Raw genomic sequence first — 25,830 nt, forward strand, 5'->3', positions numbered from 1 at the left:
GAAAAATAAGACATACATACTATACAGTACCCATTCCTACATGTATTAGAAATAAATAAAAACCATGATAAAATGAGTATGGAGTTTTAAAAATCCCCTCCCACCCCAATACATCTGCACGTTCTCAGTGTCGCTACTGCTTTCTTCACTCTTTGAGTGAGTAGTATAAACAACCTGACATTTTTACTAGGTGAACCTTGGGATTATTAAAAAGTAAAAATTAAATATATAATGTTATTGGAGCTCAAAAAGTGTTGTAGCTTGTAAAATTGACAGGGTTCTTTTGCTCTTTAACGCTTCCCCAAGTGCCTGTCAATGATGTAAAGCTATGAGGAATGAGTAGCGTGAAACGCAGCTCCAAAGGCTTGAAGTTTTATTTTTTAGGGAATGTATTACATGTTAAAACATTACATTAAAAAGCATTAAAGTAAAACAAACAAACAAATATAGAACTAATTTTTCCAACTTAATAGTCCTTGGCTTTGCCTAGAATTTTCATACAGTTGACTTTACTTCTTCTTACTTCACCTTACGCATTCTTAGTGTTTCTATTTGACCTCTGTGCAGTTGTATTCACAGCGCACAGTACAAGTAGGGCCGCACCAGCTGCTGACGCCTTTGTGGGCAGTATAACACATTACCTTTCATCCCACTTATGGGAGAATTAAGGGGATGGAGTTAGTGAAAATTCCAGTTAACTACGGGTTTAATTATGTAGCTCCAAATCTCTCCAGGACCCCCCTCCCTTACTTTCTCAAGACCTTCAAGTTAATCAAAAGGGGCTGGTCTGTGGTTACCAACTACTAATTACCTAAGAGGGAAAATTTTTTCTACTATTTCTAAGAGAGTTAGAATAATAAATAATTGCTCTCTCTTCAATAACTTCAGTGAAGTCAAATTTGCTTTCTTTTTCCCCAAAGATTACGTTGTCAAAGTAGTACAGTGAGATTCTTTGTAAGTATAAATGTCTGGTGGTGTTATGTGTTGATGTCATTAGTTCCTGTTTAAGTTGTTAGATAAAAGTATGAAAAAAATTTGGATTCCAAATTTCCACTAGATAATATAAGACATCTTTTACTGTATTTTCAATAGAAACTTATACTTGGCACACTTAATGTATATCAGGAAATTTAAAATGTTTAAAATCATCTAATTGGTATATATGTACACTAACATAAAGGGAAAAGGAGAGGGAGGGGAAAAAGAGACCGTGGGAAAAGAAGATGATTTTTTCTTCTCTCTTGTACAAAAAAGAAAATTTCAAAACCACTTCTTTTTAAAATTGGAATTGAGTTTTTCAAAGGGGAAAATATGATCCTATGTTTTATGGGAAATCACATATCTTAATAAAAGGTAAAATACTGGCATGTAAACCACAAGGTGGTGCTACAACTCCATGCTGATGCTGAATTTTTAGAAGTTTAATTGACAAAGTAGTTTCTTTTGTAATCTCTTGATTTATAATTTTTTACAATTGGAAAAATAAAGCTAATTGGATTCATTAATTCTAGAAATGTTTACTGAAACTACTAAATTCAAAGCTGTATGCTAACTTCAAAAGTTCATAATTTTAAAGTATGACGACTACACATGTGCCTGTAGTAGAATATTAAAAATGCCTTCTTAAAAGTTATCTCTACTTAGAATTTTAACTTACTATTAATGTTTCATAGGTGACAAGTATCAAATTACATTTATATAAACATAGGAATAAATAAAAGAATTTATCTAGTATTTTTAAATGAATTTCATTTTTCTCTTAATTTAACTTCCTCTAAGACTTCTTTCTCTCTCTAGAAAGACATATAACTTCCTATCATTTAAAAAAACAAGAAACAAAAAAACCCTCACTGTGTATCTTGTAACGCAGGAATGGCCACCATCTGGGTCCGAGCTGCTGCTCTTCAAATGTGTTACGGAGTAGAGCACTAAAATACTCGGCCCATTTTCACCACTGTCCAGCCTGCTTTCAAATACAAAAGGAGAACCATGCCCTAACTTCCTCAACGTTAACTGCAAACGTGTTGCTGCCTTTTGACTGAGCGTGAAATAGCTGTATTTTCGCTGTATTTCAGTCTCAATGAGCATATTTAACTTTTCACTGCAAGATATTCGTCAGTACAGATGGCAAGATGGTATGTACGAGAGTCTCCTGGGGACAATATGCAAGTCCCAGGTGGAGTGTTTCCAGCCGGATGTAAACCACGGTCCTCAAGCCTGTACTTTAAAAAACTACTTAGTACGCTGCCAACAAATGTCAACACAAAAATACAGTGCTGGAATGACTTCACGCTGCAAAAGAAATGTACTGGCACCTAAGTTTTCCTAAGAATAGTAAAAGAGTAAAGCGGTATAATCACAGCACAAAAATATTTACGTATTTATTCAACATTGAATGAAAAAGCTAATATACCAAATGGAATTCAAATTCTAATAAAAATATTACAGTATACTAAAATTGCAGAGAGAACTCTTTAAGATATACAACATGTACAGGAGCCAAAGTCCTAGAGAAGTTCATGCAGAAAATTCTATAATTAGTGATTTGGACATTTCAGTAACTCTGCAGTTTCTTCAAACCTGGAATATAATACGTAAATAATATATTAAGTAAATAACAAATTCATAGTGAGGCATAGGAATTAGGTTGCTGCAGTTATGCTTTTGAGCCTTAAATAAATTTCACTGCTTATTTATAGGTAGTTACTGTTAATAAGTATACTATGGCCAGAAGAGGAGGAAAAACAACTAGAGTCAATTATGCGTCTTTAATTCTTGAAGCATAAGTTATTTCAGCACATCTCAAATTTCCAAAAAAAAAAAATTATAGTCTTTTAAAGTAGCAGGCTGCATGATAATCTTACACAATTTCATTTCATATTTTCTTTCAACTGTTCTTTAAAAAAATCATGTAATTTCATATTTGTACTAGATAAAAGTATCATATTTAGTACTACCATACCAACAATTTTCTGAAAAGGACTAGCAACACTTTCACAATACTTAAAATGTCTCCAAACCATCCATCTACATACACAACTTAATATTTTGATAAAGTAGTTATCGAAAATAGATAACTTCTTGATTAACTATCAACCAAAAATATCACTGCACTCTTTAATCTGCAATTAATTCCATTGACAATGTTTTACATCACTTGCTGGAAACAAAAACAGTGACTCGTCTCACAAACACATAACTGGAGGTGGATTTATTATCCACTGGAGTCCTGAAGGAAATTCCACACCTGATTGAGAGGCCTTCAAGGTTTGAAACACACATGCACGTTCTTTATATATTGTAATCCAACACGATTCCCTATAGAGAAATGACTTTCTGGTGCCCCTTTCTGTTACTTACATTTTTTTCATCCTTTCCATTTTCTGAATTGTTGTTTCCTTTAATTTAAAAAGCAACAAATTTAGGCCATTTCTCAAAGTAAACCATAATCAAAGAAGGACCGTGAACATATAAAACACAGTCTAAAACATTGCATTAAGTACCGTTTATTTATCACAAAGAATTTTTATGAGATTAAGATTTACAGCTTCACTATTTTTCTTGCCCGTGGCTTCTACAACTAAATCTAATGCTTGCTCGTTCTCCTGACCTTACAAAGGAAATCACCTAAGTAGTTGTCAGTTCTTCTTACCTCCGAAATCTCTCTCAAACCACAGTAATTAACAGTTGAGGCTCTGGGAGTTGAATCGGATGATACCATACTATAACCAGAGGACAAAGGAATATTTGCTTGCCTTTCCTCTTTGCTTTTTCTATCTGTGGAGAAATTAATTTTTACGTTACCATTTCCTTTCATAGTAGAGTCAAATATCTAAAATTGTATGTATAGAGGGAAGAAATGTAAACATCTCAATATAAAATGCCTATGGTCTAGATGAGTTTTTAATATTCTTTTAGGATAATGACCTGCATATGGAGATCTGGATGTTAAAAACTGGTCAACAAAAATCACAAAAAGTAATATTATCTTTATCATGATAGCAATCAACTGAATATGCAGGTTAATGTATTTTTACATAAGCTACTGATCCGTGTATATTCTTTTCTTAAAATGGTGGCAACTATTAGTAAAACTGACTATATGTACTTCCTAAAAATCAGGAAACATTCTACCCTGAGTTGATATGTATGGAAAAAAATTGCTTAAAATTCAGGTTCACAGATTTATTACTCTAAAGAACTGAACAACTTTCCATTTCCAGTATCCTGATATTATTCAACAAAATGATGGCAAGTCTTTCCTACCATCGAATTGAATACAGAACATCACAGAGAAGACAAGTTCCTGTCCAAACAATCCCATAAGCCCTATGTTTTTAGTCCACGGTACATTTGGCTGCAAAAACAAGGCCAAAAAAAAAAAAAAAATCAGGTACCCATTTAAACTGGTTTACGTAGTTTAACTGTAAGCCTACACAGACAACCTCAGTCAGGGAACAAAGTGTCAGCACATGAGGACTCTGGTCTCTCATGGAGCCACAGTCTCTCCTGTCTCCTTCTCTTGCCTGTTTGCTCCATTCCTCTACTTACTAATGGGCATGAACTTCACCAAAAGCATTCCCAACTTAACATGATCCTCAGATCAGACTGGTGAACTGTCGCTCTCAACATCAAAAGGAATTCAAACCCTCTGCTTCCAGGTAGCATGGAGAGGTAAGGTGTAATGCGTCAGGCTTTATAAATTTGACTCAATTGATCCGGGTCAGATTATACGTTTTTTGAGACTAGGTATTCAGCTCATTCATAATCTATAATCCATTTCAGATAGTGGTCTATCTGCTCATCACTCTTAAGTCCTAGCATAGGACTAATGTGTTAAAAGTATGTTCTGTAACCTGTTATTTAAAAAGTACTAAGCCCAAACAGGTGAAATCGAACTTGGAAAAGGCAGTGTTTTGCAAATAGCAGGCTTCGGTATTCTTTCAATGCATAAAAACTTGATTTCTACCATATACAGATAGATACTGGTGACAGAAGCACAGACGTTATGCTAGACAGACCATAAGATAAAGTTCTTGCTCTCAAGGATCTTAGAGTTGAGCTTTGAAATTTGTTGAGTAATGAATGAAGGATAAATGGAAAAAAGTCAACTTTTACCAAATCTGATTTGTAGTCTATAATAAATCTACTGCCAGAAGCAGCATCTCAAATAATTATATTTAATAACCTAATTACTGAACTTGTTTTCTGTGCAATGAAACTGGCACGTGCACTGAATATGTAGTGTTGAAGAGAAAACGTCAAAGCTAATTTGCCTCTTTTCAAACATGTCCCATCGTTCAACAGCTGTGTGGCCTTTGGCAGTTATTTAATCTCTCTTCCTCATCTGTAAAATATGGATAATAATAGCACTTATCTTGCTTTGAGAAGTAAATGTTTTACTATCGCAGTTGGAACAGTGCAGGCCCGTAGTTACCACTACAATGTGTTGTTGTTAAATTGTTATACACATAGTAGCTGAAAGATTTAATGAGGTTAAACACCCACAGATTTTAAAATTTAGCTTCATTATGAATTCTCAACTGGACAAAATATCTCTTCTGCAAATATGATTTAATTACAAACACGACAAAATTTAGACCTTTGCCTTTTCAAAAAGTATAAGAATCAAAAAAATTAAAGCTTTAACTGAAAAGCAGCTCAGAAATCTTATCCCTGCTGCTCCGTCACAATGAAAATGTCAGTAGCCTAGTGAGGTTAAGTGACACAGAGAAGGTTTGTCCTAATTTTAGGTCCTTCTCATTTTATTACCATCAGTGAACTGTTGAAATGCAAGAGGTTTGTAACACTTTACAGGTTACTGACAAATGTGTTTTTTTTCTCTTACATATATTATTTACATATGCAAAAGTTACTACTTAAGTCTAAACTAGAAACTTAGGAGGTCCATTTATTATTCTAAAGCACTTTGCAATTAAAAGAGTAAAACATCTCTAAAAGTTTGCAATTTTGTACACTGGAATTTATTCAACTACTACATGTAAGACATGTAAGTTGGCTTTTCTAGCAATCCTTGACTTATAGTCTGTAAGTTTGATATTTTCTTTGTTTTTAGGAGCTTTGCAATTTCTAAAAAAATGAGGTTTGAGGATAATTAAAATGACCAAATACTATAAAACCGTTTTTGTGAAAACTCCTTACCGTATCACCAATTCCAGTACGCCAAGAACTTACCCGGATTGAGACTATCCGTGTCGCTACTAGAAGCACAGTCTTCGCTCATCTCATTAAACTCTATATATTCATCATTCTGGAATGATACAGTTTAGTATTTAGAATAAAATAAAAAGATATGTTCTCATTTTATGCTCTTACTGCTAAGCATAAAATATATAGATGACATAATAAATACTTACTTTTGATTATTTTATTTACAAGCAAAACATAAATATCCCTACATATAAAAAATGATCTTTTAAATGTGGAAGGAGAGAGAAAACTTGAATCTACTAACTTTCTAGGAAGGAGAGACAGACTAGGACCAGAAATGATGTAACTGTCTCTAAAAGCTCAGCTTACAAGTCTGTCAGACTATCTTATTTGATGAAGAGAAAAGCAATAGTCACAACAACCATCACCAAACAGGGTGTTCCTAAACAGGACTTCATCCCAACTGAACACTTCCCATTACCTAAGTATTCTCTTATTTAACATTCCAAATAAGAGAATAATAATGAACAAAGGAATTACTTTATTGTATCTTGAGATATTCTATAAATGTAAAGGAAAGAAAATACCTTTTTAGATAAAAGCATTTCTGTTTCAAGAAGAGTGACACGACTTAGAAGATCAGCCCAGGTTTTTTCATTCACCATCACTTTCCCTTTCATTTTTTCTTCCAAAGATTCTAATCTACTTTCTATGCAAGTCAGTTTCTTCAGCTTTTCTTGGCATTCAGCAAGCATAGTCTGTAGTGCAATAATCTCAGGATTGACTTCTGTATCCTAGAATGATTAGAAAGATTAAAAATATTACGCAGATTAAAATTCCCATAATTCAGTGTATTCCCATTTCCACGAGTTGTTTCAATAGTTACAACAGGCAGGACAGCATGAGAGTTAAGAGTGCTACTTCTGGAGCAGGCACCTCGGACACTTAAACTAGCTCATGCAAGATGCCCGATGCCTCAATTTCCTTAAATAAAAAAAAAAAAGATGACAAGAGTGCCAACTTCATTTGGGTCTTGTAAGATTAAATAGATTAATTTGCATAAAGCTCTTAGAACAGTATCAGTTTGTACAATAAAACTGTAAGTAACTAGCTTCTTATAACTAGATCTAGCAGAAAGCTAAGAGGAAATGACCGAGAAATGAGATTTCCGTTTGCTATAAACAGGAAGTAAGCCTAATGGTCATCTGGTAGTTTTTAAATGCCAACTGTATACCAACATGTATAGAAGTCACAAGACATAGAAGACGGACAGAAAAAGAAGTTTTAACAGAAGCAGTAGAGACGAGACACTATAATGGGGTCTGTGGCAACAAAGTAATAGCAATGATATCCCGAGAGAGAGAGAGAGAGCAAAGGACAGCAAGGGCCCCAAAAGGAAAATGAAAAGGTGGTAATGCACCATTTTTTTCCATTCATCAATATGGGGAAGAGGTGATAAAGAACCTTCACTAAACAAAGTAGTATATCTCTATCTCTCACCAGACTGTCAATTCCTCGAAGCCAAGTCCTATGTCTTATTCATCTTTGCATTACCCATGACATCTCTCCTAGTACCCTAAACATAAGCAGCAAATAATATCTTCTGAATTATATTCAGTAAGACTTATTGATTCTTAAGTAATGGTAACAAAGGTAACATGTCATGATCAATAATTTAAAAGGCTAGAAATGTTCCAAAGATTATATCTGAAATAATCATGTATATCAAAGCAAGAAATATTGGCATCTGTTAAAGAAGTCCCAGATTCTTACTTGCTGCTCACACTTAATTTCAGGAACCTGTAATTCAGGAATCTTTATTTCAGCAGCCTTTAAGTCACAAATATCAAATGCTTCATTAACATCTGTTACTGTATCTTCAGGAATGTTAGCGCCATCTTCATTGTACAGATGCCGGATCACCACAGCTTTCTTCTGCACAGAGAAAAACATGTCAGAGATGCTTCCGTGTTCTCCACCATTATTTTAAACATACACGTAGTAATTTTTCAAAAGAAACATCCTATCTCCCATTTAAGATTTACAGAAGTTTAAATTACCACATATGCATATACCAAATATTACAAACTTATTATTTTAGGTGTGATGATACAATTGTGGTCATGATTTTTAAAAAGCATTCTTATATTTTACAAAAATATTTAAATATTTATTCAATGATGTCTGGGACTTGTTTCAAATGGTTTCAGGTTTGGGAGAAAAGATGTTGGGAAAAGTGGTTACAATTAAGATGAAACAAGATTAGCAAAGAGTTGACAAATTGCTGAATCACAGAATGGATACTTTTGTACAGGTTTGGAATGTTCCATAAGAAGAAGTTATTTTTAAAAGGTTAACACACTATTCACAGGTAGATAATCAAGAACTGGCTTTATGAGTAGGACTCATTACAATTTTTTTTTTCTATTAAACAAACCACAAAACGTAAGACTGTCAATAACAATTCAAACTAAGGGAAAGTCCTGAGAGTAAAGGCACCAGGTCAAACCGCATTTACGTAGGACTCTTCTGCCTACTTCCTTTTCTATGGGCAATCTGCGTATGAACATGAACTCGGCACATGTGACAAAGAAGTCACAACTACCACCCCAGAGAAGGCACTGGGGAGGAGACAACTTGTTTCAGTATTGACTCAGTTTTTCATGTAAACAAAGGAATGCACTTACTACTCCATCTTTTTCTAAACTGGAATACTTTTAATAACTATTCAGATTTCTGAGAATTAAGAATTTGTTGCAATTTACAAAATTTTGATGGATAACAAAGGAAACATTATTTTACGAAAATTAAAAAGTCTAATGTCTTCAAATTTTGTATCTTCCTTTGTTAGGACAATTTAGATCACCCCTCAGCCCCCATACTGAAATAGAAGATTGAAAAATGCACTCAGTTCTATCAACTCATACTTAGTAAGTCCTTACAATGGACCTAATCCTGTGCTAAGCACAAGGAATATAAAAAAAATCAGTATAAGAAAATCCCTGTTTAGATCAATTCTAGTTGGGAAAGGATACAAGACACTTACATTCCTTTTCATATTGCCCTCATCACCAGGAGCAAAACCGGCATATTTTTTTTTTAAAGTTACTGACATAAGAGCCTTTTTCTTACAGTTAAATGTCACTACTTTTTATAATGGCATAAAGTATAAATATCTTCACAGATTCTGTTTATATAACTCATATTTTGAATTGGGGAAAAATAATTCCCTAGGTTTTACTTCAGCCAAAAAATACTCACATTCCTTTATCTAATGACACATCAGTTATTCATCTGGTAGTCTATCCTTCAATCTCAAAGGGCTTGCCCAAGGTGGAAGACAGCTGAAAGTATATTTACCATTATAAAATAATATTTTGGCTTCATTCTCCCTTGGAGATGGAAAAACTATCCCTAAAGGCATTGGACTCATTCAGCCACAGGTGCTTGAAGCAGACAAGGGCAGGGAAGATATCTACCACCAAAGAGAAAATATTCAAAACACTACCCCAAAACCCGATTATAGATTTAAGGAACTATCAATCATTGGATAATTCACGGTCCTGGTATAGAAATATGAATGTATGTAAATCATGACCTATCACTGTAAGTAAAGGGAGGGTCTTTAGGAAGACTAGATACGTAATTCAGTGCAAATGTTCATGACCGCAAGAGGCAGAATTAAAGATTAGAAATATAAAGAGAAAGCCTGTTCAGTTGTACGTTTCTACCCTCTTCTCATAACTTTAGGAATGTTCCCAGATAATATATGATATGCACTGTTAAAGATCCTTACACTCTAATGTCTAAGCAGAATGTTTTACCAGATGCTAGTCAGAAAAGTGAACCTTCTACGTTGGATTGACTAGGTAGGTAACTCTTAACACTACATGACACATTCTCTTTGTATTTTCCCACCTTTCCTGAAGTCATAAACCTGCCAGTGACGTCAATGCCCACAGGTTCAGATGATGTCTTCTCAGCGCTTGAACAAGGTTCTGACTTAGCAGAACTGATTTTTTTCCTTTGTTGTGATGGAGTCTAAAAAAAAGGTATTAAGATGTCATAAATTGTGTGGGAAAGCATGATGTATATATTAAATTACTCTATCACTTAAATTTTCATATGAAATGTGACTGCCAAATAATGCCGAGTCTAATGAGACGACACGTCTTTTGAAAATTACAAAGTGATGAAAATGTATTATGTTTGAACTATTAGTTTAGGACTAGTAGCTCCAAGTCACAAGTGTGCAAATACAAGTCACTAGTATTTAAAGCAAACATCAGGCATTGTAAGGTTACCCAAACCTGTGAGTAGCGCAGTAATTGCACTATGCATTCATTTGCTGACTAGGGTATTGACTTTATACATTAAAATATAGCAGCTTAGCCTAAGTTAAAATCTATTAATAAAATTACCTTCTCAAGACCACTCAACTCCTTGTGCTTTTTCATCACACAATTCAAAATATCACATATAATTTGGATTTTCCATTCTGCAAATCCACACTGGAGAAACTGCTTTTTCGTCAAGATTGGTTTATAATTAAATTGATTACGAAGAAGCTGTAAAGAGGAAACAGATCAATGTAATAATTGGGAGCAATTTCTTTCAAAAATCCAAAATTATAAACGACCACCTGGTCAGGGATGTACTGCCATTTTTGAGAGGAGAGAGGAGAGGATTAAGCCATTATATATCGGGCACTAAAGAAACCTATAGGGGTGCTGTGAGTCCTGACCAGGTAGGAGAACAGGTAGGAAACAGTTAGCTAGGGATGTACCAGAGTATAGATAGCTGTCCAGAGAGACGGAAAAAGATATAAAAAGTTCAAATAGCCTCACAGGTACTAAAAAAAAAAAAAAAAAAACAACTCCTTAGCTCGCTGAACAAGATTACTATAGCAGATATCAGAAAACCACTGTTCTATTTGTTTATAGAAATCATGACTTGATTTTTAGACAAGCTGGTATGCTACTGAGTTTCGATTTCTCATGTATAAAATGAGAGATACAGATTAAACCAGTAATTTTCAAAACCTACTCTGTGGACCCTGGGATTTCCTAGAAGTGTCTCTCAGGCTTCCATGGAAGCTTTCTGAAGTGAGAGACAAAGAAAGGGAAGATTAAACACAGACTATATTTAAAGGCTACCATTTCATCAAACTCTACCTAAAAAAGACAAAAATCAAGATTTGATTTGATAAATGGACTTTACTATTTTTTTAAAAAGGTTAAGAAAACCACAGTACATGAGCAAAAATTAATGATACAAAGTAGGGTTCTGAAAAATCAAACATGAGATTAAGTTCAGGATACATATAGTACAAGTGCAGGTACTAGAATAGATAATAAGACATGGTTTCAGACCTCAAGGAACACAAGTTGTTCCAACATAAGTTGTAGTTCCTTCTTATAAACAACTAAATTAACTCACAGTTTTCTGAACCACAAACTTTACTCACTAAAACCACATTCTCTCTAACTTCTGCCAGTATACCAAATTTTACTAAAGTGTGATATAAAAACCAATGACATGGTTAACCAATGATATGATACCAATGATATGATAACCAATATGATTGATAATGATATGATAACCAATGACAATTACCAGTCCTCATATTTATTAGAGTATGAAACATACAGCAAACTTGAATTGCATCTTTTTTTTTTTAATTTTAGCAATTTCATGTATCTTTATTTATTTATTTTATTTATATATGGCTGTGCTGGGTCTTCGTTTCTGTGCGAGGGCTTTCTCCAGTTGCGGCGAGTGGGGGCCACCCTTCATCGCGGTGCACGGGCCTCCCACCATCGCGGCCTCTCTTGTTGCGGAGCACAGGCTGCAGATGCACAGGCTCAGTAATTGTGGCTCACGGGCCTAGTTGCTCCACGGCATGTGGGATCTTCCCAGACCAGGGCTCGAACCCGTGTCCCCTGCATTGGCAGGCAGACTCCCAACCACTGCGCCACCAGGGAAGCCCTTGAATTGCATCTTGATTATAACAGGGACAGCATTTACATGAGATAAATGTATCTGAAAATACTCTGTCAACTATGTATGCGGCATATATTTGAGTTATAATAACATTAATCTTAAGAAAACCATTCAGTGACTTCTAAAAGAATTACTGTTTCATAAATTCAAAATACCTTGTAGACAGTATCTATGAAGCGTAAGTCATTCTTTGCTATGAGCTCTACATTGGAGTCCACCAGAAGTTCTGCTACATAAGGTGAATATGAGGTAAGGGAATAGCTGATGATGGGCAGAGAGGCTGCTGTGTCTCCCTTTACCAAACTGTCAGGAAAAACAGAAAAAGCTTTTTAATAAGCTTAATTCCACAAAGTTGGATAATCAGGGAAATAAAAGAAATGCTGTCAAAAACTCATAATTTAACACAATAGCCATAATAATTAGGTGATGCACAAGACCCTTTAGATTCCATCCCCTACTCTAAACCAGTGTAGGCAAATTAACTATGAAACAAAAACTCTTTAGTACCAACAGTCTATTTACCACAGTATTCATTGATTTTCCAAAGCTTAGCCTTACTCGATCTTGTCCATTTTCTCCTACTAATAAAGCAAATGTACGGCCTTACAGTACACAAGTAGGCTTTATGGTTTTGCAAACACTTCTCACATTACCTCACTTGCTCTTTATCACAAAGCTGCAAAGGGAAAATATTAGGAATTCTAAGTTACAGATGAGGAAAACAGGGCTGGAAAAGGTATCAACTGTGACTAAGCTGACCAGTTTACTATCTTCCCCTGACATCAGGCCCATTTGGAATCTACCTTATTAGCTTACGCTAATTCCTCCAGCCTAGAAAGGTATCCTACTCTTCTGTTATCTGTCATTCATTCTTTATGAATCATCAGTCAAATCTCAAGCCTCCCATGAAGCCATCTTTCTGATCCACAAGGATCTCTCTCAGAACGACTCCCCAGGTGTTCAGTATCTGACACCTGATGCTCTGCCTTGTACTGTTGTCTAATTGTCTCCACACACAGATCTTGTTTCTCAAGAAGTGCCTTCACTGATTCTCTCACAAGGCACAGAAAGTATTTGTTCAACTGATGCGATAATATACTTACTTAAAACATTTGTTTTCCACAAAATTCAAACATATACAAAAATCTCCCCATTCTTGCCCAATTTTTTTCAATAAGGCAGGGAACAAATATGATAAGATTATATTTTGTTTTTTGCAGGACAAACATAAATTGTTTCTCTTTTATGTTTATGGGTAAAATTATAATTCACCCAATGAGAAAACTGCTCTAGCAACCTTGTCTCTCTGTAAGACAGTTCAAAACAGGAAATGAAAAAGTACTTTTTTAGAGCAAAATGTGTCCATTTTATCCACATTATGAATAGAAAACAGCCAGGTCTGCATTTAATACCTCTTATGTTAAACAATCTCAAAAATCTTGGTTACCTAGTTTCTAAGGACTTGGACCAGAAACAGTAAGAGAAACAGATATTATAAACTGACAGGCCAACACGAAAAACAGCAGATGTCAGGAAAAAATTTTAAAATGGCAAAAAGTATAAAGAATCAACATACGCGGAGGGTGTATTTGTACGTGTACGTGTGCGTGTCGGATCCGGGAGAGCAATCTGAAGCAGCAGCAAGTAGCACTGCCCGTCTCAATAAACCCTGCAGACATTACTATCTTATAAGGTAATGTAAACTTGTGCTTAATGATACTCTTGGGTCAATAAGAAAATCAAATGTTTGAATGCTGTATTCAGAAGACAGGAGAATCATCAGTATCTTTTAGAATTATTCCTATGCAAAATGTCTTTTAAAATGTTAATACTTAAAGTGGGAAGAAGAAAACTTGGCTACTCACACTGATTCAGCCGCTGCCCGTCTGGAGAGTAGAGATTTCCCTGTTTTGAGGAACCGGTACATGACTGGTACACACTGTGGGAGCAGACTAGGGAATGCCTTCTGCTTCTCACATATGATGCTCGTAATAACAGTCATCAGAGCTAAACTTTCCCTAGTCTCCTCACTATCCATTCACTCGCAGCCTTCTCTTGGTTAGCTTTCCCTAGTTGACAAGACTATCTAGGATTCTACTGGGTTAAACCAACCCAGTTTCATTCACTACTTGAACATATGCCTAATCTGGACTTGTCCCTCGACACAGTCATTGAATAAATGTCTAATTAGCTTCTAAGATGTGCCAGGCAGTTCTAGATGTGGGGGTGCTGCAGTGAACTAAACAAAAGCCCCCGATGTAAAGCTGCATTCTAGTGGGGGGAACATTTAACCAGTCAGCCATCCCAGGGAGGAAGAAAAAGAGGTACTAAACAATAAGAGGATGATGGGAGTACTGTATTAGGTTGGCAGAATTAGAGAAGAAATGTACCTTGCGACATTCTACAAAGGCAAGTAAGTCACATTTGGAAAGTGGAAACTAAAGCAAAAGGTTTAAGTGAGATAGCTTAATAACAATCTTCAAGCATGGTATAAATTGTCATAAGAAATCTATTAACTAGAATCTTCCAAATCAAAAAGGAATACCACCCAACTAAATGTGTGAGGGTGGTAAATTACAGAACTAATGAAATCCATTACACTTCCATGAGATTAAACGTTGTACAGAGACCACACCTGATTCTAACAATATTGTGCTTCTACTTCTAAAAGTTGTTTTAAATCTCTTGAGTTGGAATTTTTCATTAATTCCTACTTAGAAACAAACTCCTTCCTAACTGCTTTCTAAAATACCTTAGTCATTTCAAGGAAAAAATTTAAAGGACCCAGATAAAATCTGGATTTTTATTTAGATACTCCCCTCATGTCAAGCATTACCTCACATCATTACTGAAAATAATACAAAGAAGTTTGATATTGTAGCTCACCCTATACAATCCACCTCTCTAGGATAATTTAGCGAGCGAAGCACTTGTTCTAGGTTCCGTAAGCTTCTTTTTAAGTCACCTGTTGCCATTATTTAACATTCGATTCAGCTCCAGCTTTGGAAATTATCTAATTTTTCACCTAAAAAAAAAAAAAAATCCATGAAACACTGTTCAACTCTTTGTATTTTTGAAGCTTCTCTAATCTCTTTTGTTTAATCTCATACACACTTACCATATTTATCTTAGTTACTTCTCCCCTAATTTATCTTCCCTACTGGTCTAGTACTGTCTTGTATCGTCCATATATTCCTGAATGTCAGGTGCACTTTTCCCCTCAATATTTTTTCATTAAAAAAAGAAGTTTGCCTTATGCTCATCTTCTAACAATGTGTCTGATATTATACGACACTCTCCCAAACACTTAATGGTACAACAAAGTACAATTTGGGAAGACATATCACCCTAAAATCATCTCCATCAATGGCTATTTTGGATGCTTATAAAGGGTACATAATACAAATCAGTAAGAAATGGAGACAAAGAAATTTAGCACAGATTTGGTCAGTATTCCCAGGGTTCCGAACTTACATAGTTGTAAATCAGATCGTTTGCTTAAAAAATAAAAATAGATAAGTTAAAAAAAATTCAGAATTCAGCTGGTTAAATATGGCAGCTGGTTAGATGCATGTCACCTTCATTCCCTTTTCTAAACACCACTAAAATGAAAGTAAATGATTAGAAACCATATATACTCATCAGGGTAAAGAAAACTAGAGGGGATTCCACATGACAAAGGATGTGTCTACAAAATTTTGGAAGATGGAGAACAGATGGATGAGTGATAACCAACCTAGCAGAGCAAAGGTAGGTCAATCCCATCCTCCTATTTAGGAGGAAGCCAACAACAGCAACAGCTTCAGAAATGAGGGGACCTGATACTTCTGAGGGGCTGAAGGGTAAGGCCAGGGCCTTGAAAGAAGAATGATTATTTGAAAGTCCGTATGAGAAGCTGCTGAACCCTGGATTTTCACTTTCCCTCTGCTTCCCCTCCCACCCCCCCACCCCCAGACACATATAACTTGCTCAGCTAGGCAAATACCTCTGATTCCCCTCCCACCTCCCACCCCCAGACACATATAACTTGCTCAGCTAGGCAACTACCTCTGATTCCCCAGGTTTAGCAATGAGTTTTTAGAAAATGTCACCACAACCCATAAAAAAATTGAGTTGGAATTCATTAAGATTAAACTTCTGTTCTACAAAATACACTGTTAAGAAAATGAAAAGACAGGCTGCAGACAGAATATTTATAAAACACATACTGGATAAAAGACTTGTTTCCAAAGTATACAAAGAATTCTTAAATGTTAAGAGTAAGAAAACAAACAACCCAATTTAAAAATGGGCAAAATATCTGAAAATCTCATTAAAGGAGATACACAGATGGCAAATAAGCATATAAGATGCTCAACATCAAATGTCTTTAAGTAATTACAAATTTAAAAAATGATACCACTGCATATCTATTACAATGGTTAGAATCCAAAAAACTGACAGTACCAAATGCTTATGAGCATACGGAGCAACAGGAACTCTCATTTTTGGTGGGTGGGAACGCGAATCGCATAGCCATTTTGGAAGACAGTTTGGCAGACTCTTACAAAGCTAAACACCATACAATCAGCAATCGTGCTTATAGCTATTTACCCAAGTGATCTGAAAATTTAGTGTACATACAAGATACTGCACGCAAATGTTTACAGCAGCTCTGTTCCTAATCACCCAAAACTGCAAGCAATCAGGATGTCCTTCAATAGCCAAATGAATTTAAAAAACGAACACATCCACACAACACGACATTATTCAGCAATAAAGAAAGAGCTATAAAGCCACAAAAAGACATGAATGAACCTTAATGCATACTGCTAAGCAAAAGGAACCAGTCTGAAAGGGGTACATATTGTTTGGTTTCCATTTTACGATATTCTGGAAAAGGCAAAACTGTAGAGACAATAAAAACTATAGAGATCACGGCTGCAAGGATTCAGAGGTAAGAGGGAGGGTCACATACAGTTAATGTGCAAAGCTACCTCACAGAGGGGGTGGATGGAAAAGCTGCTAAGTAACTTTGGGAATGAGTGGAGCCTGTGAGACTAAAGGCAAAATGAGCTGCACAGAAACACTGTACTCTAGTGTATAAAGTTGTTTCCCATGTACGTATGGGTTAATTCTACATATATGCTGGAATTGAACAATTAAGTAAATGGATGGCTAAACAGTAGAAGCCAGGATTCTCACTGCTGGAGTGGGAATTTACAGATAAGCAAGGGGACGAGACTGGAATGAGCCATGCCTCATGGTTTAGAGTTAGACACGCAAGTATGAACTCATGTTTAGCTTAATATAGATGCAGAATATGTGTAATGCTGGCTCCCTGGAGAAATGGCCAATTCTAGGACTGGGGCAGGAAATATACGACATGAGCCTGAGGCATTATATAATTCTAGAATGTAAGAAATTACACACAAAACAAACAAACCAATCCCATACGTATGTCATAGGGACACAGGAACCAAATGAAACCGCTTCCAGTGGTCAAAGCTGAAACAATTTGAACAGCAAAAACAACAAAATCAGGCATTTGATAAAATTCAACATTTAGGATATAATTCTTAGGACATTAGGAATAGAAGGGAACTGCCTGCAGTCATCTACAGGATATCTACAAAAAATTTACTGCAAACATCATATGTAAAGGTGAAGTATTGAAAGCTTTCTTCCTGAGACTGGGAAAAGGCAAGCTTATCCACTCTCACCATTTCTATTCAATACTGTGCTAGAGGTCTTAGACAGTACAAAAATACAAGAAAAAGAAATGAAAGGAATAAAGGCTAAAAAGGAAGAAATAAAAATGTCACTAGTCACAGACAACATAATTGTATTTGAAAAAATCCAAAAGAAATCAAATGAATTTAGCACGGTTGCTGGACAGCAGGCCAATATACAAGTATCAATTGTATTTCTCTGTATTACCCAAATAATTTCTAAATTATGTTTAAATATGTTAAAAAAATATGTGTAAATAATTCACTAGCCTCCAATATCATAAATATGTGAATAAATCTAAAACGGATCTGTAAGACCTCAAAACAAAAAAAAAACAGAAAACTTCACTGAGATAAATTAAAGAAGCCCTAAATAAGAGGTCTACATCCTGAGCAAGGATTTAAAGACTCAATAAGTCGATCCATAATTCAATGTATTCCCTCCATGCCATGCCTCCCCAAAACTCCCTGCAGTTTTTTAAAGGTGGAAATTGACAAGCTGATTCCAAAATTTGCATAGATATGCAAAAGATAAACAATAAATAACACAATGCTGAAGAAGACCAAAATTGGAAAATTCAACCACTGGATAATGAGACTCATTATAAAGTTAAATTTAGAATTATTGAAAATATCTACAAACAGAACAATGGAATGGAATAACGTACAGATATAGACCGTGCATACATTGACACTAGACTTATGACAAAATTGATGCAGAGTAGCCCTGGAAAACGGATGGTCTTTTTCAATAAATGGTACTGTGTCGACTGAATATCCAAATGGGATAAATAAATCTTGACCCCTTGATGTAAAGGGTACCTCACATCCTTCACAATTAATTCCAGGTTTGTTGTTGAAGATCTACATGTAAAATGTAAGACAAATAGGCTTTCTGGAGATCACAGAGTAGAATATCTTTATGATCTTCAGGTAGAAAAAGATTTCTTGTCTTATAACTGATAAAATGAACCACATTAAACTTACTAACTTCTGTTCATCAAAAGATACCCTGAAGAGAGTGGAAAGAAAAGCCACTGAGTGGAAGTTGATACTGTCAATATACGTAACCAACAAAAAGATTCATAGCTAAAAGAAAACCCTATAAGGTAATAAGAAAAAGAAAGACAACTCAATAGAAAAATGGTAAAGAGCTCTGAACAGGAACTTTACAAAAGAGTAAATGTGAAAAGATACGCAACCTCATTAATCATTAGGAAATCACAAAGTAAATCCAAAATGTGAGGTTGCAGAGCATTTGAAACAAACCACAATGCTGTGAAAGGGTAAATTAGTACAATTACTTAGGGAAACTTATTAGTGATATCTGCTCACATACTCAGGGCCCATGAAACAGCAATATGATGCCAATGAACACGAATAACAGAATACGTGTGTACACTTATGTGCACCAAAAGACATGAACAGTATTGGGGATTTTAAATTAAATGGTTCATTTTTTTAAATCTCAAAGAAAATGATACCATGGAATTATACTTTTAAATGACTCATTTTATTGCATTGGGTAGGGCTTTCACTAGAGTCTCAAAGGAGGTTATTCCCAAGGGAGCTTCCTAAACTAAACAGGTAAATAGATGGTTAAGAACTTTTGCTAGAAAGAGACAAAGGGCGTCTAAACTGTAAGTCAATCAGCCAGTGAGGCAAAGCTCAATAACACACTTAAAAATAGCTAGTATTTGTAACTGTCCATGGACAACACCTTGAGTACTGAATCCTCTGGGAATGAAGCTCCTCTAAAATGAAGTCACTGACATTAAAAACAAAACAGAACAACCCATAAATCGGGTGAAGTAGAGTTAGTACGGTCATTTCCCCCTAGTCAACACCCCAGCAGCTGCCTAGGATACAAATCACCTTCTTACACACCTTCCCTATATCTATATATAACCAGAGGTGGGCTAGCAATTTGCAAAATCCTAAATTTAGTAAGCTTTCTATTTTAAGCCACTGGCCACCCAGCTCTGTACCCTTTCCTACTCTTAAAGAACATGGAATCTTCCTGTTCCAAGCTTCCTCTCCTTTATCAACACGGTAAAGAACACGTTCTTGAATATACTTTTAAATGCTCACGCGTGGGTTTTAGTCAATATTTTTCAGCCAATCAATTACTTCAACTAAACACATTTTTAGGCAGAGGGAATTTCAAGTAGTGTCAAACGGGAGGGAACTAGAAAAAAGAGGAAGTGATCCTAAAAATCACATTCTACAATATACTGGCCAAGAAGGGTAAACCTTCTTTAACATCTTTTAGGATGACTGGGGGATTTATGTGCATGTGGAAGCAGTTAAAGATGACTTCCCAAGACCAGCCTTTATTTTCCTGGGAAAGACAAAGTGGGAACTAATCTGGCTGTTGAATGCAAAAAATATATATTCTTGGGTGTTGCCCATGGCCAATATAGTAGGTGTTAGCTTGTTTTAAGTTTCATACCCACGTATCATAACACAATTCTTCTAAGGGGACCTTTTCTCCTAAGACATTCTATAACTTTAATATAAATTTTATCTCTTCCCACAGACTTCCTTTAATCCTTTCAGATATATGTTCCATCTTTGTGGTACATGGAATTTTTGTTTTATTTAACACTTTACGGTATCTTTCCATCCTTCCTTTCTCTGAAGTCCTGTAACATATACCAATGTCTCATTATTTCTACCTTTGGTAATGGAATTTCTGACAACAAAGTATGTCCCTGGAACACATCCTCTTCAGTACCAGCAGAATAAATATTCTGAAGAAGAGTAAGATACAAGTACAGCTGGGATCTGTAGGTGAAGGAGATAAGTGATAAACAGGATAGAAAAAATAAAGGGGTTAAAAATTTTTTGAGTATTATAGAAAAAAATTACAGCTACTGCTCTACATTTTTATGAAAGGCTTTACTGTTCTATTATAAAACTGAACAAAACACTAGAAATTAAGACATTAAAATGAAAGCCAATTTAGGACTTGTGCACATTTTAACATAGTTTCAGACATGAAAAGTAACTTTTTAAGAAATCGCTTAACATTTTCGCTTTATAACCCTTATAAAAAGAAATTAAAAGACAAAAGCATATATCACTCAGCTTGTAGCACAAAATCAACCATTAAGATGGTCTCAGTATTGCTTCCTAGCTTCCTCCAGAGAGTTCTCTGCTACTAGTTAGGTCTGCCCCACTGAATTTATTACAGGAGACATCGTGGAAATGGTATAAAATAGCATTTTTAAGATTTTTAATCTAGTTGAATCTCACTGCTGTTAGAGGTCATTAAATGATGCCTCCCAATGGAATGCCATTGAACTCAGTGATTTTTGTTCAGAATGAAGCAACTACACCGACTGGTGTAATGATGACGGTCGATGGCTGAGAGTTTGTGACAGCTCATAACGCTAAATATTATCTATCAAAAATAGAGGAGAAAACTGGGGAAAACGGGGAGTAAGGGTCAAGTATATAACTCTGTAGGATTGCTGTGTTCACATATAAAACCGTTAAAAGGTTTGTGGATAATTTTAGAAAAATAGTCTACTACAGCCCTAATTCCGGAATCCAAATTTCAAGATTGATTTTTTTTTACAGTAAGGGAAAAATCTATAGTCCTGTAGGAAAGTGGAGAAACACTGAAACACTAGGGAAATGTAAAGCAAGGGAAACATCAACTATTCTCAGCTCTTCCTTCTCATCAGCCGGATTGCTCCTCAGCTCAGAGGCTCCAACAGCAGGAATCGGTCCGTCTAGGATTTCCCCACCCTAAGTCACAGCCTCATCTGAGAAGATGAGCTCTTCCCACTTCGTCGTTATCAAAAGGATATCCCAGTCGGGTTCATGGGCAAGGCACGTCTAGCGCTCTCCTCCCATGCACTTGATTTAAAAGGATGAAAAGGCAGCCCTGGTAACTCGCCCCACCCGGGGCCTCGGTTAGGGAAGCGGAGAGAGGCGACCCCGGCCCATCCCGGGGCGCAGCCCCGCCTGCTCCCTCGCGCTCACCTAGCAGCGGCCGAGCAAAGAACGGGCTCCCAAAGGCCTCCGGCCCCGCACAACGGGCAGAGGAGGTGGTAGCATGTGCAATCCGAGAGCCCCGGGAGCCCAGCCTCCAGCACCGACTCCCTGCGGCCCGACGCCGATGCCGGGGCGCGCTTCTCCCGCCGACCGTTTGTATTCGGAGCAGCGGGTGGAAGCCCGCCACGCACCGCGGCAGAACCTTCCAAGCTGCCGGCTCCCCTGCGCTCCTGGATTCCCCGCTGCAGATTCCCCAGCACGTTCGTACAGAGCCCTAGGAAGACTGACCCTGCCGAGAGTCTTTTCTACGTCCAGTCCGATTCCAAGGTGCAGATTCGAAGTCTGCCCGGTTCTGAGGCTCAGAGGGGCTCGGACTGCGAAGTGAGAGACCGGGACTCTGTGGCGAACCGTAGATCAAGGGGATAAAAATACTTCTTCTTGAAGCACCCCGAATCCGGACGTCACTTCCGGCAACAATAGGAAACGTCAAAACTCGGAGAGTCGGCCGCTCAGGCTGCTGCAGCCTGAGGCACGCTGAGTTCGGAGGGATCAGGTGCTGTTTCTGGGATTCTCCCCGACCTCACCTCCACCGGCGTGAACAAATAAAGTTTGAACCGGCTTCTCCATGGCCTGGGCACCCCTTCCCGGCTGAGCCATTTTCTTTTTGGCTGAAAGCCCCCGCCCAGAGGCCGATTCGTCGCGGCGGCGGTGGGGAATCGCAGGTCGCTCAGGTAAGGGTGTCACCCGAGATATTTCAGAGTTCTTGCCTCTCTTCCCTGTACACCCCTACTTTTCTTCTCGGGAATGGTGACCACCGGTGCTCCAGTTGGCAGAAACTTGCCAACCAGCGAGACTTTGGGGCCAATGACTGTGCGAAGCACCTTGAGTGACAGCGGTACTGGCTAATTAAAATGAGGAATCCGTGTCAGGAGGCGGGAGCAGGTGTGCTTCTTGTGTTCCTGGGTCACTGGGGACCCCTAGGTCAGCTTGGGAGCCCAAGTAGGACCCGGCTTCACTCTGAAATAAGGCCGGGGAACAGCAGAGGTTACGCTCTTCTAGCCCAGGTGTTGCTTTTCAAGTAGAGTGTATTTTTGGTGCATAGGCAGTGTTTTTGGCTCTTAGCATACTTTTTACAGTAACGTGAATGCAAACACATCCAGTTAAGGTCACGATGGAGTGCCAGGTGCTTCAGCTGTTAAACTTGGGTTATAAACTCGGCAGACTCTTAACTTGTCTCTTGCTTGTTTCTCCGTGACTAGGCTCCAGTTTCTTATATGGCGAGTGCTCACTTAATTATTATTAAAATTGGGAGAAATCAGAAATGGATCCCAATCCTCCGTCGTTGAAGGGTTTTATTGTTAGGTTCTGTATGTATTTAGTAATTTAATAATTGGATCTACTTCTTTTAACAAGTGGAGTCTTCATTTTCAAGGCTCCCAGGTATTTCCATATCCATATATTATGACCTTTATTGCTGCGAAAAGTGAAGCTAATTTACGTTTTCCATTTCAGCTTTCCATATTTTTTCTTAATGTTGCAGCTGGTGACCGTATTCCTGGGATAGGGAGGATTTTTACCCCCTAAGGAAATGGTTCACAAACTTGAGCAGATATCAGAATTAAGAATAAATTTTCTTCTCTTTTCAGGTTGAGTAGGAAGCTCGCCATTTTTATCCAGTTAACTTGACAGTTCGTCTGAGATACTGTATACAGTTTGGCAGCTGCGTTTCGCTCAAGGGAGCAATCCAAGAGCGAGCACCCAAGACTCTCTCTAGTCTTCTGTAAGCTAATCCCAGACGTGGCACCCCAGCACTACTGCCGTATTCTGTTGATAGGAGTCAGTAAATCCAACTCAATCACTGTGGAGAGGATTACACAAGGGCGTGAATCCCGAAACGCAAGGGTCTGTGGGAGCCATCTTAGAGGTGGCCTAACACAGACACCCTGGCTGATAACTTTTAGGAGTTAGTAGATAGAAATAACTGAGCAAAAATATGCCTGATTGTAATGAAATAGACAAACTTACACAAGGATTTTCTTTCTTGGAAAGTTTTTTTTTTTTTCTGGGGGGGGGGGGGTGTCTTTTTTTTTCTACTAAGTACCTGAAGAGAGGCTTATTATTTTTCTTGGAAAGCTTTGCTTGAGGAATGACATGTGTGAGAGGAAGGTTTGTGTTTTTCAGGTGTACATGAACAGAGCACATCACAACTGGAGACTGTGTATTCCTTACCCATTGCCATTTTATATGGTTGAAATGGTTTCAAAATAAACATGAGCAAAGATAGCTTTTAAGGTGGAAAGAAGTTAGGAAAGGCTAGAGGTAAGCCCTTCTAGTGTAGAAAGAACGCGGCAGTCTCTATGTTGGTATGAGAGCACACAGGGATGGGAGAGGCCTGTCTGAGAACAGAAACGTGTTTGTGTGTTTGTTTTTAAGCATCATTAGATGCCAGTACCACCTTCTGTCAGGTACCTGATGTGCTGACGCACATCACCAGCACAGCTTTTGTCAGTGAACCAAATGAGCTTATTGGAAATGAAAGGTACGGGCTTCAGGGTTTATTGTGACACTGTTTTGGCCTTGACCCACTGTAAAATTGCCTATGCTTCTTCCAGGTTTGAAAGATGTTGTCATCTTTTATACCTCAGGTGCTTAACGCCAGCTCGACTGTGTCAATCCTCAAGTTGTAGATTTGGCTTTTAAATCGGTACTCCCTATCAGGTTAACATAGTTCATCTATAGTAGGTTACAGCCAATTAACTAGTGTAGTTTTGGGCCCTTAGATGTCTGCTAAATTTAGTTTTGGCCCCTTAGATGTCTGCCAGATTTTAAACAGGTGCTTGCTAAAATAACACAATTGAAATACTTCATTCACAAGATATCTTATGGTAATAACTAGATAAGCTAAACCATGCCTTGTAATTTATTACACTTATTATCAGTTTAATAGGGAATGTGTGTTTATTGTGCTTAGAATTGCATAAATTAAAAGATAGTTATTTTCCTTATTTCACAATATAAAAACATGAATTACCAAGAAATTACCTTTTCTTTGATCACAAAGCATTGAAATTAGTCATTCAAATTTATGATTTTATCGTTCATTACTTAACCAACTGCTATGTATTGATACAACTCTCTTTTTTTCCTACATTTTGATTCAGATTTGGAAACTGAGGCTAATCCATTGGCTGACCTATGATAATGTGTCAAAATCATTAACATGAAGTCTATGAATTATACATCTAACTCATGTTGCCTTTCCACTGAATTATTTTACTTACTATTTTAAAACAACTTTAATGAAGTATATCCACGTCTAGAAATTTATATTCCCCATTTCTTTATTTTTTTCTCGTGGTTTTGTTTTTCTGACATTTATTGACATAGAGTCTCCAGTGAAACTTGAATGAGTTTATATTCTGTTTAGGGCAAGTGCTTTTGTGATGTAGATAGAGATGAGATAAGATATTTGCTTTCAAGTTTAGGCTGTTTGAGAGTTTAGCTCTGTGATCAGCAGTTTGTGTATTCTGCAAGAACAGATTGCAGGGGATTTCATAAGCTATTTGAAAGAAGGAACAAGATTTTAGCAAGTGAGCCACGCTTGGAGAGCCCCTATCTGCTCATCCTGAGCAGTGATTTGTAGAAGTCATGGGCATGGGGGGAAAGAGATGGAAAGGACAGATGCTAAATACACATGCACAGGCACACACACGTCCATCTCCATCACCTCTTCCTTTTATTTTAATTTTTTAGGATTTTCTCATTTTTATAGGATCATAGAATTTTATAGCAAAAAGAGAACTTGGGGATCATCAAGTTCAAAACCCGCTTTTTACTAGTGAGGAAAGTGAGGCTTTGAGTATTGTGCCCTCTACTCACAACTAGTTGAAGGAGCCTGAATCAAGCGCATGTTTTGTGTCAGTCTGTTTTCATTGTTAGA

The 25,830-nt window shown here is 37.0% G+C and overlaps 2 protein-coding genes across 4 annotated transcripts in view; one reads left to right on the forward strand and one right to left on the reverse strand.

The window, feature by feature from the left end:
• Positions 1-356: 356 nt before the first annotated feature.
• CEP44 (centrosomal protein 44) lies at positions 357-22,084 on the reverse strand. Of its 3 annotated transcripts, XM_082469000.1 has the most exons (13): positions 21,879-22,084; positions 20,564-20,672; positions 19,606-19,653; positions 15,061-15,199; positions 12,330-12,477; positions 10,593-10,739; positions 10,090-10,212; positions 7,945-8,106; positions 6,759-6,965; positions 6,196-6,271; positions 3,653-3,777; positions 3,361-3,398; positions 357-2,580 (listed from the first exon to the last, which is right to left on the reverse strand). In XM_082469000.1, exons 4-13 carry the CDS (start codon positions 15,147-15,149, stop codon positions 2,538-2,540), a joined length of 1,158 nt encoding a protein of 385 aa, XP_082325126.1. In that variant the 5' UTR covers positions 15,150-15,199; positions 19,606-19,653; positions 20,564-20,672; positions 21,879-22,084; the 3' UTR covers positions 357-2,537. The 3 variants fall into 3 exon arrangements, with proteins under 3 accessions (XP_082325126.1, XP_082325127.1, XP_082325128.1); XM_082469001.1 differs by lacking the exon at positions 20,564-20,672 and having other exon boundaries at positions 21,879-21,930; XM_082469002.1 differs by lacking the exons at positions 19,606-19,653; positions 20,564-20,672 and having other exon boundaries at positions 21,879-21,964.
• Positions 22,085-22,136: 52 nt separating this feature from the next.
• The window catches only part of FBXO8 (F-box protein 8), a 49,355-nt gene continuing 45,661 nt past the window's right edge, over positions 22,137-25,830 (forward strand). Inside the window, exon 1 of the mRNA XM_082469018.1 lies at positions 22,137-22,621. The gene's annotated coding sequence lies outside the window, so the exon portion shown is untranslated. The remainder of the gene's footprint in view (positions 22,622-25,830) is intronic.

This window comes from Balaenoptera physalus (assembly GCF_965194825.1).
Source record: "Balaenoptera physalus genome assembly, chromosome: 7".
Taxonomy (NCBI): domain Eukaryota; kingdom Metazoa; phylum Chordata; class Mammalia; order Artiodactyla; family Balaenopteridae; genus Balaenoptera; species Balaenoptera physalus.

What these genes read in the sequence shown, in the direction of transcription:
- CEP44 (XM_082469000.1), bottom strand. Translation starts at nt 15,149, where the DNA reads ATGGCAACAGGTGACTTAAAAAGAAGCTTACGGAACCTAGAACAAGTG. An exon ending in TCATAGATACTGTCTACAAG is followed by an intron (nt 10,740 to 12,329) that starts GTATTTTGAATT and finishes TCCTCTTTACAG; the next exon opens with CTTCTTCGTAATCAATTTAA. An exon ending in ATGGAAAGGATGAAAAAAAT is followed by an intron (nt 2,581 to 3,360) that starts GTAAGTAACAGA and finishes ATTATATTCCAG; the next exon opens with GTTTGAAGAAACTGCAGAGT.